Below are 16,085 nucleotides of genomic sequence, written 5' to 3' on the forward strand. Positions count from 1 at the left end.
GTTCATAATCGCCTAGAAATGTTTTTAAACTTTCTCATTTAGGGGAACTCTTGAGGGGCTGGTTTTCCTGCCCCTGGCATCGCGTCAAGCAGAGGTGCAGGCAGCAAGGCAGATAAACATTCAAAGTTCCCTCCTGCCATAAATCACGTTTTCAGAGAACTGTGGACACAGAATAGCTTGAGAACTTCTGACTCGTAGGAAGTCCCTGTCCAGGGTCCAGCTTCTTTTGTGGTGGTTAGAGCATCCGTCCCAGAACTAATCAGACTGCTCTTGATTTTTCCATTTGTCCCAGCTGTGAGCGCCTTCTTTCCGCGGATGTGGCCTGCCGTTTGATGATGACCCCTCATCCTATCTCGCTTCCTGCCCCTTTTGTTTTTCAGCAGCCCTCTTCCAGCGGGAGCGTGTTTGGGTCTGGAAACACTGGAAGAGGGGGAGGTTTCTTCAGTGGCCTTGGAGGGAAACCCAGCCTGGATGCGGCCAACAAAAACCCATTCAGCTCGGCCAGCGGGGGCTTTGGGTCTGCAGCCACTCCAAGTAAGTTGAGACCGCTTTCCCGGTCCCTTGGCCCCATAATGCCATTGTCGTCTCCGTGGTGGTATCAGAGCTTCGGTGCCAAGCGTAGAAAGGAAAGAGGGGGTCTGGAAGGCTTTTAGACGGACCAAAGCAGTGTGATCGGTTTTTATTTTATTTTTTTTTATTTTTGGTCTTTTGATGAGATGTCCTACATAACCGTGAAAAGACATCAGAGCTGCAGGGTGAGGATCTGGGCCCTGAGCTCCTCCCGCCTTCTCTCCCAAGGCCCAAATCACTGTTTCTTAGGGTTGAAATGACTTGAAGTGAATGCAGCCGGACAGGCATAAATGCAGCCGAGCAAGCCGGGTGTGCTCAGAGAAGGAGCATCTGGGGTTCCGTTGTGTAGTACTCTTCTTTGAGTTTGCTTTACAATTCAGCTGCCATAGAGAAATGTTATCCAAAACTCGGAGCCTTCATTATTTCCCATCTCTTACATTTTTGTCTTATTTTCCACTGAAGCTGTATCTTTCTGCTGGCACTTTTTTCTCCAGCTAATTTTTCAAATTCTTTGTTGATCCGTCTATTCGTGGGTGGAAATGAAAGAAATTTGGGTTTTTTTCATCTTTAAAAAAAAAAAAAAAAATCCCACCGCCAGTGGAGGCTAAGAAGGGAACTCAGGACCTGTCGTCTTCATCCCTGCGTCCCTCATTTAGCACGCTACACGCGAAGCATCTCTCGACTGCTGTGCTGTCCAAGATCTTCATGAATCGGAAGCTGATGTTCCACACACAGGACAGATATTTCCTTCGCTTTAAGGCTCATGCAGTTAAAAGTAAAATTCTCTATCCTGAGTCTCCAGATTCGCTGATTAGCTGTTTTGATGTCACTGTCCATCTGGTAATATATAAGGAAAGATTACAGTCAAGAGACACAGACCTCTTGACTTGTGAAATTATATAATCAGAAATCTTTGTTCTGTAGCTCTCAGTCTGCCAGAACGAATTTCAAATCCTAGAATGAAGCATTTTTAAAAATCGAGTCTAGCAGTTTTCAAAAACTGTTTGTGTCTGCGGGTGAACTTCTAAGCAGAATCCCGATGCGTGAAACAGATGGAAACAGGTCTGCTTGGAAGCAGGGGTCAAGAAGCAGAGACACGCCTGGGTGGTTTCCCCATCTTCTCCCCAGCCCTCAACTGCAGGGCTTCATAGCATGTACTTTGAAAACAGGATCCTTGTACAGCACTGTCTCCATTTTCCAATGAGGAAACAAGCCCCAGACGGTTAGGTGATTTTTTTTTTTTTTTTTTTTTTTTTTTTTTTAAGTCACAAAGCCAGAAAGCGGCAGATCTAGAACTCTGCCAGATCACATCGAGCATACAAAACAGCATCTGGCACAGAAGAGGCACTTGATTAACGTGCTACTTACAAATGTGGGTTTCGCCCACAGGTAGGTTACCGTCTGCGATACTGTGCCACTAACCCGTTTTGTTGAGACTTAGGTGTGCCATGTCCTTGTAAAAACCCCTTTCCTCCTGGCTGATGCATTTCTTATGCCGTGGCTCTTAGCTGTCCTCATGAGAGCTCATGAGGGCCAGCTCCTCGCATACTCCCCAGTTCTGCATGCAGTGACCTCGTGCTGGGTAGCCCAGACACAGCCTTCGTGCGAGTATTTTCACATCATGGAAACTGGACCACACCGCAAGTCAGTGCTGCCTCCTCTACCCCAGTCTGATGTTCGCTGGCACACCGTCGTTCCCGATTCTCTAATTCGGGTTTAAAATTAAACCAGAAACTTCAGAAGATGATACCAGATTCTTGATCTCAGACACACCTGCTCGTCTTCCTGTTCCTAAGCATTGGTTTTTGTAAACTGGCAGTTTACTTTCATGTGGCGGAGCCGTTTCAGTGAATTTGAAAGGGGACGGGAAAGGCTTAACATGATTCTGTTTTTAAGACTGCATGTACGATTCGATAGTGAAAGGGACCGCAGCCTCTGTAGCCCAGAAGGAGAAGGAGAACAGTGGAGAAGGAGGAGCTAAAAGTCATCTGGGGACGGGCATTGCCCTCACCACAGAACTAAGGATGCTTTCTGCAAACCACTGGGGACAACGTCTTTCTCTTGGGTGACTGTGCACCATTTGGTGCTTCCGAGTGCAGCGTCTTTCCCGGGCCGTATAGACGGACTCTCCGGGTTCCCTTCCTGCCTCTCATACAGTCCCTCTTCTGCTGCTTCTCTCTGTCCTTGCAGCCGTGTCCCTGTTGTCATCTGGGTTATCACACTAGTGTCCAGATTCCCCTCCCTGCTTCCAGCCTCCTCCCCTGGCATCTGGACGTCCACACCAAGCTGAGTGTTTTAAACTCTGCTTTTCTTTTGCCACTGACCCTACACAGAACCCCTGGCAGCTTCCCACTGACTTGCCAGCTCCTCGACTTGAAAGTCCGGGCCCTCAGTGAGCTGCCCCATACATGCTTCTGTCCCCCTAACGTGTTCCCTCTGCCTCGGCCAGTTGCCCTGCTGGCTGTCATTCATACACACCCCCCCCCCCCCAACTCTCCCCGCGTCAACACCAGGGCTCACCTCCCTCCTCTCCACCCACCGAGCCTGCCCTTCCTTTTGGGGTGACTGTAAGCCTGTGCCTCTGTGCGGCTTGGCCTGGAGGCCACAGGGGTCCACCGTGACCTCTCTCTCGAATCCCACCGTCCCTGTGTTCCTTTCCTTCATGTGACGTCGAGCAGAAGGAAACGGACTTTTAGGGACCGCGTTCCGTGTGCCGGCGGCTCAGAGTGGTTGGACCAGCCACTTCTCACAACGGTACTTTAGATGTGCCTGTCCCCGTTTCGCCAGTCAAGAAATAGGTTCCCAGAAGGGGTGTGGACTTGACAGAGGTGGCAGCCGTTAGGTGGAGCAGCCGGGCTTTCATCCGACTGTTTCCAGAACCCTGATCCGCCGTGTTGCCTCCTGGATCCCCTTGGCCTTGCAGCCGGACACGGTTCCTCGTGGGTGCATCCTGTCTGACAGCCCTCGGGCTCGTTCCCTGTAGCGTCGAACTTGCTCCCCTGCAGATAGATATCTGAACACAGATTGAGCAACCAGCAGTTTCCCTTGTGACATTTAGGCCCCAGGCCGCCTGCTCCTGAAGCTGCCCTCTTTACTTCCGACAAGTAATCAGACGTCTGCCGTGACTGGGAAAGACAAGCCGGGAACACTGTTGCTTGGAGTTGGCCTGTTCTTTATCCAGAAGCTCCCACCTTGCAAGGGTTTCTGCTCTCTGTCTTCCCCGGAGACTCTACCAGAGATACACTGTTTACTCCTGGGGTCGCTAAAAATTCAGCACCACTGTGAATCGTTACCTACCTGAATAAGGACCTACCGCCTCCTCGAGTCTTGTCCGAAGGACACTGGTTAGAACCTCTCTCAGCACATTCTTTATTCAGAGGCCTGAAAGACATATTTGTGTGAGGATAAAGAAGCCATTTGATGAGAATCTTTTGGGCCCACAAGCCTCCCTTTACAAATGTTCTTTAAGAAAATGTCTTGGAAAGCGGGGCGCCTGCGTGGCTTAGTCAGCTAAGCATCCAGCTTCGGCTCAGGTCATGATCTCATGGTTCATGGGTTCAAGCCCCACACCGGGCTTTGCACTGACAGCCCAGAGACTGGAGCCTGCTTCAGATTCTGTGTCTCCCTCTCTCTGCCTCTCCCCTGCTTGTACTCTATCTCTCTCTCTAAAAATAAACATTAAGGAAGGAAGGGGAGGGGAGGGGAGGAGGAGAGGAAAGGAAAGAGGGAGGGAGGGAGGGAGGAAGGAAGGAAGGAAGGAAGGAAGGAAGGAAGGAAGAAAAGAAAAGAAGAAAAGAAGGAAGAAAATGTCTTGGAAAAGTATCCTGGACAAGAGCTACTTGAGAACCTCCTTCTCTGATAAATTATATCAGGCATAACTTCGGTTGGACCCTGACGTTGGATCATGCAAGTGTTTTCACTAAATGAAAGACCCAAGAGGATCCGTGTCATGCCAGCAGGAGGAAGCCCAGAGCAGATGCCAGTTGTCCCTGTACTTGCCACCTCCCAAGAGTCCCCAGACAGCTCTGCGAAGACGGGCTTCCCCACGGGCTGCTCTTTCCACAAGTGAAGAGGCGTCTCTTTAAACGACAACATACTGTCCCAACAACCAAGCTCCCCTCTCACTTACCGCATGTCAAGAGCCGGAGGCTGCCTTATTTCGGAGGCACTAGGAGAGGACAGAGAGAGAAGCTGTCGAGCACAGATAGAAGGAGAGAAGCAGACCTCACTGGATGCCACCTGGCTTCAAGCAGCCTAGATCCTGGAATGTTTCACCGGGCGGAGCTCCCTTAGAGACCGCAGAGGGAAACTGTTACAACTTGAGTGTTTTAACTCTCACGACCTTGACAAAATGAAAAGGATTCCATTTTCTGCCACTGATCTGCTCTGCGTCTTAGTATATCGAACATGAGTGGGCTGTAGCAGGAGGAAGAATTAAATGGAGGGGAAGTTCTATTTTCTGAGGACCTGCCATCAGCCCGACTAGGCGCTCTGCGCCCATCAGCTCTTCCAATCTTCACAGCAGCCGTGTGGACCCCCTCACTGTCCCCACTGTATCTCCAAGGAAACGGGGACCCGGGAAGCTGAAGTCCTTGCCCACAGCTGCTAGGCATTCTGAGCCAGGGCTGGCTGCAGAACTCCTGTGTATTCCGCTGTGATGCCCGAGAGCGTCTTGCAGGCAGAGGAATCTCCGGGAGGTGACGGGATGCAGACACCCGGAAACTTCTCGGTGTTCTCGGGCTTCAGGAATTTAAGTCTCCCAGCACCATCCCGGGAAAATCATTTCAGCTCCGTAGTGCCGATTTCTCCAAGAGGAGAGCTAGCCCCGGATCTTGTACTTGAATTGATTTGCCGTTTGGAATTTTTGCCTCGTCAGTACTACCAAAGTTGGAAGGTTGCAGTCCTCTCTGTTCGTGAGATGCCAAGTAAAGGAGTGGCCAAGAAGCCCGTCGTTCGTCTCCAGTGTCGAGTGTACTGCCACTGGAAATAAAACGTGGCCTCTAAGCTAACTCGGGGCGTTGAAGAGGGCATCTTGTAGCCTCCCCCTGTGAATCCCTCTAGAAAAGGGGGACAGATAGTCTCGTGGCACCGCGTACAAGGGCGATGAGAAAGAGCTTGTTAACCACTCCCGCCGTCCGTGCCCGGCACACTCCTAGCCGAGCTCTCCAACGGCCAGCAGGAGTTTTCCAGAGCAGGGACCGCGTGGTGGCCTGGGGCTCTATGTACTGCTGCCTAGAAATCTGAGGTGGTCGTGTCCCCGAGATAAGGCTCTCCACTTCCTGGATTGTCGATCAGGAGCATTGCAGCTGCAGATATTAGCGGTCACAGGGGGATCCTGAGACTGACAGGGTAGTGGTGGGTCACCTCTTCGAACAAGTTGACTTCGAGAGCGAGTTACTCCCCTCTTCTCGCCGTCACCTTCCCCGTGAGCACGTGAACGGCTCCGGGGAAGCCCAGTCTCGTGCGGACGTTTGTACTTCTCACTTGGTGATGTGGTGTGAGCTCTCCGTTCCCCACCCGGGGCACCGGTGCAGCGCCCTGCCTACTCCTCTGCCTTTGGGCCTCCACCCGAGTTCAGGACAGCTTCTCCCTGCCGTCTTGTGGGTGCAAACTTCTTTTAATAAAACACCCATCCACACACGGTAGGGAAGTGCGAATTGTCTCTCCCCTCTCCCATAAAAAGGTTAAGGAAAAATTCCTGATAGAAAACAGCGTGCCGTTTGGGTTACCCAAGTGTTTCTGCATGCAGGATTTTGGCTCCGTCCCTATTAATGGTCAAATGTGCGTTTCTCGTAACAGACGCAAACACCCCTCACCTGTCTTAGTTTTTAGGAGTTCGTTTCCTCTGTTCCTCTGGTTCCTGGCACGGATTCAGTGTGTAGAGGGAGTGACCCACTAGATAAGCATCTGAGAGGTCAAGGGCTTCGTTGAACCGCTTAGGAAAAGGCAGTCAGGCTGGAAGTCTTCAGTTCCTCGGGACATCCCCGGCTCCCGTCAGGTCGGAGCTGGGAACACCGTGGTTTGTCTCGTCTCGCCTGCCATTCCCTGAGCAGATCGGCAACCGCAAACACGCCCGACCCGACTGTAAAAGCAGACAGCCGGAAGCCGTTACGCTTGGTTTGGATCGGCCCGACTCTGTTTTCTCTCGCTTGACAAAATGCGAGGTTTTCGTGTGAGGAGGGGAATGAAAGCGAGCCCTGTCCTTCAGAAGAAGACAGTTTTGCAGGAAGCCGGTGGGTGGACCTGATTACCTGGGGGAGCACAGGTGCGCTTCCGCAGAAGCCTCGTCCCCCGGGGCCGCTGCAGCTCCCCCTACCGTGTGCCTTTGGAATCCGGAACCTGGGCTCCCAGAGGCTAACCGCTGGTCATCGAGACACGTGCAGATCAGAGAGGGTGTCTGCCACGGCTCAGCTCCCTTGAATCCCAGACTCCTCGCTCGCCTCCCCTCAAACGCCTCGCTGCGGTGTCTTTTCTGCTCTGAGTAGATAAGGACCCTTCTCTCCCTCTGATCGCTCTCAACATGTTCTTCCTTTCTTCAGATACCTCTAATCTATTCGGAAACAGCGGGGCCAAGACATTTGGTGGATTTGCCAGCTCGTCGTTTGGAGAGCAGAAACCTGCCGGCACTTTCAGCTCTGGAGGAGGAAGTGTGGCATCCCAAGGCTTCGGGTTCTCGACTCCAAATAAAACAGGTACTCTGATAGTTGTTAGCTGTGGTTCTTTTTAAACGTATGTTTACATACACATAGACACCCGGAAGGAGATCTCTCTAGGGTGGCTCTCAAGGGAGCAGGACTGGAGTGTGGATTGTCCCCAATTCATCTTTACGTTTACAGACCATCTGCTGTGCTCCTAACACTGTTCTAGGTCTCCCGACCTGTCGAAAGCACAGAATGCATGTAGCGGAACCCTTAAGAGAACTCCATGTCTTCTTAGGGCAGAAAGCATTGTAAATATCTAGCGAGCGCAGAACAACCAAAGTGAGGGAACATATAAGAGAGCGATAACTAAAATAGTAACCAGAAAGCACCGAGTCACAGACTGCTTGTGTCCCATTAGCAGTCCTGGGCAAGACAGATGATCGGCCTAGTTTGGGGGCATTTTTAAACATTTTTTTAAACATTTATTTATTTTCGAGAGACCAAGAGAGACAGCATGAGCTGGGGAGGGGCAGAGACAGAGGGGGAGACACAGAATCCAAAGCAGGCTTCAGGCTCTGAGCTATTTGCACAGAGCCTGACGCGGAGCTCGAACCCACGAACTCATGACCTGAGCTGAAGGCAGACGCTTAGCCGGCTGAGCCGCCCGTACACCCCGATCTGGCTGTTTTTTATGTCTGTTTCATTTGTCTTCTTTCCCAGATCACTGTTTGTTTGTTTTTTTGCTTTTGAGCATGACGTACAGTAATCTATCTACGTGACGTGTACAATACCCATTTACCGCAAGTATACAGAGCAGTTACTCCTCACAGGTGAAACACCCTGGTGGAATCAAGAATTAAGAGCATCACCAGCACTGCTACCTACCCCAGCATTGCTTCTAAAATCTCCACGGGGGACTGGGCGACTTTCTATGATCATATACTGCGTTCATAATTTAAAAGTTTAAAGGGCAGCATATGTTTAGATAAAAAAAGAAAACACATACTTCATCTCTGTCAGCTGCCTCTCTGTCCTCTATCTCAAATCTACAGAGGGTCTGCGTTCCTGCCTCTATTCCATGGCAAATCATGTGAAAAGATTCCCCCCCCCCGCCCCCACAAAAGATCAGAGGCAGAGTGGGGGAAGATGTTTGTGGAGAAAGGAGCTCTTTAAGGCAGACCCCAAGGGTGAACAGCCAGGATGCTTCTCCCTCGTGTACGGGAGCCTTTGAAATTATGTGCGTTCTGAGGAAGGGCCCTGCCGAGGACCGGGTGCATGGGTGGCTCTAACTTAGGACTGTCCCACATTAGTGCCTGGAGTCCCACCTTTTAGAACCTAAATTGCTATGGTTTTCATACACTGTGCTCCTTTACTCGGATCTGTGACTTGGATGGGTTAGTCTTCGGTTGCCAGATTTTTGATACTCTAACTAGAATTTAAAACGCCCTGGACACGATCGCAGCTCCGTTTTGCCCCCAGCCTTCCTCACAGTGAACGATATAAAAGTGAGACGGCTACAAAGCTCTGGGTCCTAGTTACCAAAGTAAACATTTGACTAAGAAACTGTAGTTCACTGGGGCGCCTGGGTGGCTTGGTTGGTGAAGTAGCTGACTCGATCTCCGCTCCGGTCTTGATGTCAGGATCGTGAGTTCAAGCCCCGCACTGGGCTCCACACCGGGTGTGGAGCTTACTTAAAAAACAAAAGAAAAAAGAAATTTTAGTTCATTAGTCAGTGATGCTTAATTTATTTTTTTTTTTAATGTTTATTTATTTTTGAGACAGAGACAGAACATGAGTGGGAGAGGGGCAGAGAGAGGGAGACACGGGCTCCAGGCTCCGAGCCATCAGCACAGAGCCCAACGCGGGGCTTGAACTCGTCAACACGTGATCATGACCTGAGCCGAAGTCGGACGCTCAACCGGCTGAGCCACCCAGGCGCCCCGCTTAATTTATTTTTTTTAAGGAACCAGATAATGTTTTCTTCAAGTCACATGTTTTTCTTCTATGTTGTTCGTTATCCTGGGACCAGGGTTGACTTGGAGAACCTCAGGCTTTTATTCTTTTAAGTCGTAGAGAAAGTATATTCTCCTGCCTTTCAGAATCTTTTTCCCGTTCGATTGTTTGCCCCATAAAACCCTCAGACTGAGGATTCCCAGCAGAGAAAGCTGCCTTTTAAATACAGGGGGCGTGAATGAACTGGTAGCCAGAGGTGACAGCGAGGGTGGAGGAAGACCGTGTCCCTTGTGCTTCTCGCACTTTGGCTGTCACTGCAGGACTTGGGGCAGTTTTCAGGGGGCTCCTGCTGTAGAAGGAGGTGCCCTGGGGTCCTGAGCACAAGGAAGGCTGCTTTAAGTAAAGGAGTCAGCCTTCCTGCCCAGGCAAAAGCAGATGCCTAAGACGTCATGATTGGTGTTTTGCTTTAAGACAGACTTTAGATATGGACCGTTTCAGTGGGTCTTTGAAAGATTCCAGAAGCGTCCATCCTCCCTCAGTACAGTTCCCTTAGGAAATAATAGTGCTGGAGAGGATTTGTAGGGGGGACCAAGGTGGGCAGGATGCTGTGCCCAGACCACCGGGCTCCCCCCACCCCCTGTTGCCGCGGTCGCCGTGGAGGGAGGCAGAGGGACACAGGCGGTTCAATGGCGGGCGCTCTCTTGAGTCACTCGACCCTTGCTCAGGTCCCAGTGCTACCACCGCCAGGCTGGCTGAACACAGGCAAATAGCTGTTTGTCATTTGTGCCTCAGTATTCTCTGAGCCTGTTTCCTTCACCTGCGAGGTAGGGACCCCAGGTTTATTGAGAGGATTGAGGCAAAGTATTGGGCAGCACCTGGGACCGTAGCTGGCACGTGGAGGGCCCTCAGTAAGTCGGGTATTTGATTATCACTGATTATTAGCAAATTTGTTTCCTTTACTGTGACCCAGGTTTGTTGTTTCAGGGCAGAGTGTGTGTGTGTGTGTGTGTGTGGTATATGTGATGGGGGGGGTGGATGTGGTGTGTGTGGGTGTGTGTGTTTAATCTCCTCCTTCCCCCCCAACCCCCATCCGGTTTACTTTCTGTATCATTGTGACTTCTCGTTTTTCACTCGCCTTCCACCCAGAAGTCTGAATAATACTGCGTACAGGGCACTAGATACAGCCCCGTGTGTCTAGGAAGAAAGTGTAACGAGATCTGTGATCGGTCTTAAATAATTCAACGGCAGGGGTTTTTTAGCACTTTTTTTTTTTTTTCCAGTCTCTCGTGTTTGTAACCCAACAGTCTCCATTATCGTGGCTTGGAATTTCACTCGAGGTTTTAAAATCTAGAATGTTAACCCAAACGGTAGCCTGACCCAAAAAGTATCCTCACTGGCAATGGTAAATAAACGCAGGATTGCGTCACCAAATAACAAACAACAAAAGACTTCTGCTAATAGCTCTTCCTGCCCAGAATTTGATCTTTCCCGATTCAGGTAGCAGAAGCTTGTGGTGTGGTTATGCTTGTATAAGAAGGCCCGAGCCGTCCCTCTGACAGCAGGACTCGCATCCCAAAAATGCGTGCCGGCAGTGTCCCCGGGGCCCCTTTACCTGCGCCGACGCTGTTCTCCTTCCCCTTAGCGTGTCGCTCCTTAGGCCAGTGCTCGTTTTAAGAGACTCCTCGCTAGAACACAGTGCTTGTACCAGTTTATTCCATTCTGTTCAACAGACACTCCCTGGGGGTCTCTGCTCATAGCCTAACATGAGGTAAGCGGTATCTTGGGGTTGGGGAACCCCCTCAGGGGAAGGGTGTGTTCCCACCCGGTGGGCGTCCCCACTGGTCCGAGGAGGCCGCCTCGCAGCCCGATTTCTGTGCGATGATGGCCTGCGTGCGTGCCGCCCCCGGGACCGTGTCCACGTGAGTGGTAGGGGGAGCCAGGCCCTGGGGGCTCTTCTCGGGGCCGGTCGATGGTCTTACCACATTTATCCAGCGGCCCTCCCCCCCTTCCCCAGGGGAAGTTCGGTGTGCTTTTTTATTGAGGGGTAGCTCCCGACTACAGAGAGAAAGCGGTTTTTAAGGAATTTTTCTGTGGGGAGAGACGTGAGAGCCATAAGGCTTTAAATAAATAAAAAGCCCCTGGCCGAGCCCCAGTGCCGTGCGCCTCTCCATGTCTCCTGTAACCCAGTTTGTAGATTCTTCCCGAGAGCAGACTGAGCCTATGGCTTCATAACATGGGTTTTCACGATGCTGGCAGCCTAGCCTGTGTCGTGACAGTAATCGCATCTGTCATCTTTGACAGCCGGGCAGGGATTGGAGTTTTCAAGAATGCCTCTTCAGTGAGGAGTCTCAGAACAGCGCCGTGAGGCTGGGAAGGGGTCAGAAACGTGCCAGGTTGGTTCCTGGTGACGATCTGCCTCCACGAGACTTGGCGCTGACGGGTCCGGCTTGCCCGTGGGAAGGGCCGAGGGTCTCCCAGGCGAACACGAGGTCTGCTGGGCTCTGAGAGTTCCAGGAGCTCCCCTGGCCGACCCGCCCCCTCTGCGAGCGATGGAGGGGGTGGCTCGGTATTTAGGAAGGCTGTTGTCCCCACTTACGGTTTTTGGTATTTGAACTTCTAACGCATTTCCCCCTTTTTCCTTCCTCCTTCGATTTGATTTCTCACCGCTCATTGTCTTCTCTTCCTGTCTCCTTTCTTTTTCCCTGTTTCTGTTTGTTTGCCTCTGTTTTGCTCAGGTGGCTTCGGTGCTGCTCCAGTGTTTGGCAGCCCTCCTACTTTTGGGGGATCCCCTGGGTTTGGAGGGGTGCCAGCATTCGGTTCAGCCCCAGCCTTTACAAGCCCTCTGGGCTCGACGGGAGGCAAAGTGTTCGGAGAGGGTACTGCGGCCGCCAGCGCAGGAGGATTCGGGTAAGCCCCCCGGGGAGGGACCTCGGGACCGCCGAAAGCACTGGGGCCCCGGGACTCCTGTTGGGGAAAGTCCGTTCTCCTGACTGAGAACTGAAGCCCCCTCCCTCGAAATCGGCAAATGAGTCAGACCAGAGCTCCTGTTCCTTTCTGGGGAGGCCCATTTCTTCCCGGCCAGTCTGTCCAGTACGCAGGTGGACGGGAGCTATGTCGCCGTTCCCTGGAAACGTGGAGTGCTGGTCGGCAGACCCCTGTTCTCCTGGTGGGACCGAAGGATGATTAAAGAAAGGAAAACGGTCCCGTCCTGGCCACGTCCTAGCCAGGATTGCCCCTGTGTGGCGACTTCTGTCAGGGAATCCAAAATGAATAGTTTCTGCCACATTCTTTCCTCTTGGGATTGTTGTCGTCTACCCGTTGTCCTTAGGCAAACCACTCCTGTGTCCCTGGCTCCTCTCCAGACCCGCAGAGTGGGTACTCGGTTCACAGTCCCGTGGGCCAGCTTCCATACGGCGCACTGACTGCACATTGCAGTGTCTCGGTGACTGCTCGGCTTTCAAAGCTGCTCTTACGCCTTGTGCGCATCCTCCCTTGAAAACGCCGTGTTAGGGATTTGCTTTGAAGGGCCCCAGAAATTCAACCTGGTCGCCAAAACCCCAAGAAGAAAATAAATAGCTTTCACTGCACCACAAAGTCCCAATAAATGTATGTAGCGATGACGACGAAGTGACTCGTTCAGGAGACGTGTTAGTATCTGAAATCACCGTCTGGTAGACCTGGCCCTGGCCGCGGAACTCAGGATACGTAAGGCTGTAGACTTGGGGAGGGCTTGGGGGCTTTGTTTGGGGGAATTGTCAGGGTACTTGGGATGAACCTTGGTGAAGGGATAGCGTCTTTATCTTGAAAGTAAATCAAAGTATGTTCTTATTCATACCCTACCCCCCCCCCCCCGCCCACGAAAGATCCTAGTGCAGAAACACTGGCCACTTTCAAGAACATGAGCGAGTTGATGTATTGCCTCCTAAATTTCACGTCGAGAGTACAAGTTCTTTTAAGTTTCCCCCAGGAAACCCCAAGAGTTAAAGTTAAGAAAAGCTTTTAAAGGAGCGTTGGGACCAACTTAAACCAGTATTCTTGGCGGGTTCCGATGGACACTGATGTCTCCAGTGACCGCTTGGCACGGGGTGCTGTGGAGTTGCAGGGTTTGGGGTTGACTGGGAATCTTGAGGTTTTATTTACTTATTTGAAACCTGCTATTTTCTTTACCAGTAGAAAAGTATCGTATTCTGTCTTGCAGGGGGCGGGGGGTGGGGTTGGTTCACCCACATAAATCCTGACTGGTTGGTTGATTCCATTTTGTCAAAGAGGGCTGACAAGTACCAGCTCTGGCATGAGATGTCCCAGGTCCCTGGTCTGCCCCTGACGAGGCATCTGAGGAGCTTCCACTGTTCGTGGGAGGCCTGGAGCTGGGGTAGGAATAGAGCAGGAACAGGCAGGACCCCTGCAAGGGTCCGCTCACAGGAGACCCTCACCTCATCGTGGAAAGTCCGCGATGGAAAGATCCAGAGAGGAGCTGAAGGCAAATAGCTGGGTGAAGGGGCTTGTCGATGAATGAGAAATGTCTGAGTGATGGGGTGAAGCCCAAGAATTACCAGGGATGGAAGAGCAAAAACTGTAGTGCTGATTAATTTCCAGATGACCCACAACTTCCAGACGGTGAACAAAAGCTAACACACTGGACTGGTTGCACTTGGGATTGTGCCCCTGGCCTCTTCCTTCCCGAAGCTGGAGATGTGCCCTGGGCCCCGGCCTGTTCTTTCCGAGAGGCCACTGGTTGAAACCGAGCACGTCCCCTCGATTCGTGTGTGCCGTGCAGCCCGAGACCTACCGGGGTGGCCGAGGCTTGTGGGCGGCGGGTGCCGGCGTGGCCACACTAACCACAGTCTGGTCTCTCCCTGGAACCCAGGTTTGGGAGCAGCAGCAGCACCACGTCTTTCGGCACGCTGGCAAGTCAAAACGCTCCGACTTTCGGATCGCTGTCCCAACAGACTTCTGGATTTGGGACCCAGAGCAGGGGATTCTCTAGCTTTGGATCAGGCGGAGGAGGTAGGCGGCCAGACGTCGTTCCCTCGCCGTTTCCCTGCCCTTTCCTTAGGAAATGCCTCCCCCTGCCCCTCCCCCTGCCCCGCACCCCTAACAACACGAGTGGTTTTTACCTGGCTGTTCAGTTTCGTATTCTGCGGGGCCGAAAGTACTTCAAAGACAAAATGGTCTTTTGAGGCTATAATTACATTTGTAACATTGTGCCATTTCTTACCAAAGAAAGAAAAGACGGGCTTGATTTTCTCTCAAGATTTGAGAACCCAAAATAATAACCGTCTTACTAGACCTTGGTTTAAAAAATCCCAGCCGGCAAACTCAAAAAATAAGGCGTAGAGACTTCGCGAAACGTCTCTGATTTGTTAACCCTTGCCTCTTCAGATAGCAGACCACGTGTGTGATGCTTTTACCCGTGCCACACTCCTGCACTCCCGCACCTTGGAGAGGCAGTGGCACTCGTTTATAAACGAAGACAAAACCTCCAAGGGGCCTATTTACCCAAAGGGCCAGAGAGTGAGCCGCAGGGCCAGGCCTAGACCTAAGTGTCTTCACTGCTCTGGCCTCACCGAGAAGCGGCAAGTGATGGGAGAAGAAAAACGTAGTTTCCTAACGAAAGGGGTCCGTGTGGCCCCAGGGCAGCCGAGCGGGAGGCGCCGTGCCGGGGACCCGCTGCCCACTCTTGGCGTGGGGGAGGGAAGAACCCAGAAGCGCCCCTCACCTTCGTCGTCGTGGCCTGCAGGTGGGGGTCGGCGGGGCTCCCTGCGGGAGGGAGGAGCCCACCTCCACCTCTCAGGTATGTGTGTGCTCACTTTGCTCCACCCTTTTTCCATCTTTTTCAGGATTCAGCTTTGGATCGTCTAACTCGTGAGTATCCATCTCGTTCCCAGCCGTTAGATAGGGAGAGGGGAGCGTGTGGTATGTGAGAATATGGGACTCCTTTGCTCTGTTGGTACATGTTTATCTGCTTTTCCTGTTTTCCTGTTGTATAAGCCCGTCCTGGAGGCATGGGGGTTCAGCGGCAGGTTTTGGGTTTCGTGGACCTGCTAATCGCGGTAGGAAGGTGGCAGAAGGTGCCGGGCCTGGCCTCCTCGAGGGCCGCGCGTAAGAGAGAGCAGAGTGTGCCTTCCGAGGAGCAAGGCCCGGGTGGCGGGACCCGGGAGATGCTGTTCCTCAGTTCCCCGTTAGCGTCTCAGAAGCCTCGTGCTGCCCGCGGGCCTCCAGGCCCATCACCAGGCCTCATGTTTTGATCCTCGCTCTGTGCTTCTGTGTGGAATTGGTGCCACTAGAAGTGCAGAGCCCTGCCTCTGACCACAGGCGGTTGCATGAGCCCCGAAGCCCTTCTCAGAGCAGCAGCTGATACGCCTCTCTCCCGGCGCTTCCTTGCAGGTCTGTCCAGGGCTTCGGTGGCTGGAGAAGCTGAGTGGGTGTCCGTGTTCCTTCCTGGGACCAACTGCGTTCTGGGCTCCTCGTCACCGAGCAACACTGGAGCAGTCCTTTAACGTGGACATTCTCACTGCAGCACACCCAGAAACAGCAGAAACCAAAACTCCAGAGACGCTTGACCGCTTGTCTGTTTTGCTGTCGATTTCGTGTTGGTTGTCGCGCCCCCCTTCCTGGCCCCCCTCTATTAAACTCTTTGGTCTGTTTCCGTGCGGAATACATGTGGGCTTTGTCAGGTCACGGCCTTGGAGAGAGGTGTCCTCGTTGCTGTGGCTCTGAGAAACCTTCGCGGCCTTCCGCCAGCCCGCAGTGTGTGTGTGTGTCTTCGAGGATGGCGGCCGAAGTTGCCAGCGCAGGAGGTCGATGCAGGAAGAGGGCAGGCGGGAGCTTCCCCCAGCTGCCCCCGGTCCCCTCGGGCCCGGGCCCTGGCGTAGGGAAGAGGTTGAGCGCCGGCCGGCCACCTTTTTGAGGCCGTGACTC

General features: G+C 52.5%; 1 protein-coding gene across 9 annotated transcripts in view; it reads left to right on the forward strand.

The window, feature by feature from the left end:
* The window catches only part of NUP214 (nucleoporin 214), a 93,566-nt gene extending 77,753 nt beyond the window's left edge, over nt 1–15,813 (forward strand). For 4 of the 9 annotated variants that reach the window (XM_042913514.1, XM_042913517.1, XM_042913515.1 and 1 more), the window contains 6 exons: nt 381–534; nt 7,110–7,262; nt 14,032–14,171; nt 14,547–14,904; nt 15,005–15,029; nt 15,552–15,813. In XM_042913514.1, the coding sequence (XP_042769448.1) occupies nt 381–534; nt 7,110–7,262; nt 14,032–14,171; nt 14,547–14,904; nt 15,005–15,029; nt 15,552–15,585 (864 nt within the window). In that variant the 3' untranslated portion in view covers nt 15,586–15,813. Of the gene's footprint in view, nt 1–380; nt 535–7,109; nt 7,263–11,899; nt 12,072–14,031; nt 14,172–14,546; nt 14,905–15,004; nt 15,030–15,551 lie in introns of those variants that run through there. The other 5 variants (XM_042913519.1, XM_042913523.1, XM_042913516.1 and 2 more) reach the window with 4 other exon arrangements.
* Nucleotides 15,814–16,085: the final 272 nt, after the last annotated feature.

The sequence above is a fragment of the Panthera leo genome, chromosome D4, assembly GCF_018350215.1.
Source record: "Panthera leo isolate Ple1 chromosome D4, P.leo_Ple1_pat1.1, whole genome shotgun sequence".
Taxonomy (NCBI): domain Eukaryota; kingdom Metazoa; phylum Chordata; class Mammalia; order Carnivora; family Felidae; genus Panthera; species Panthera leo.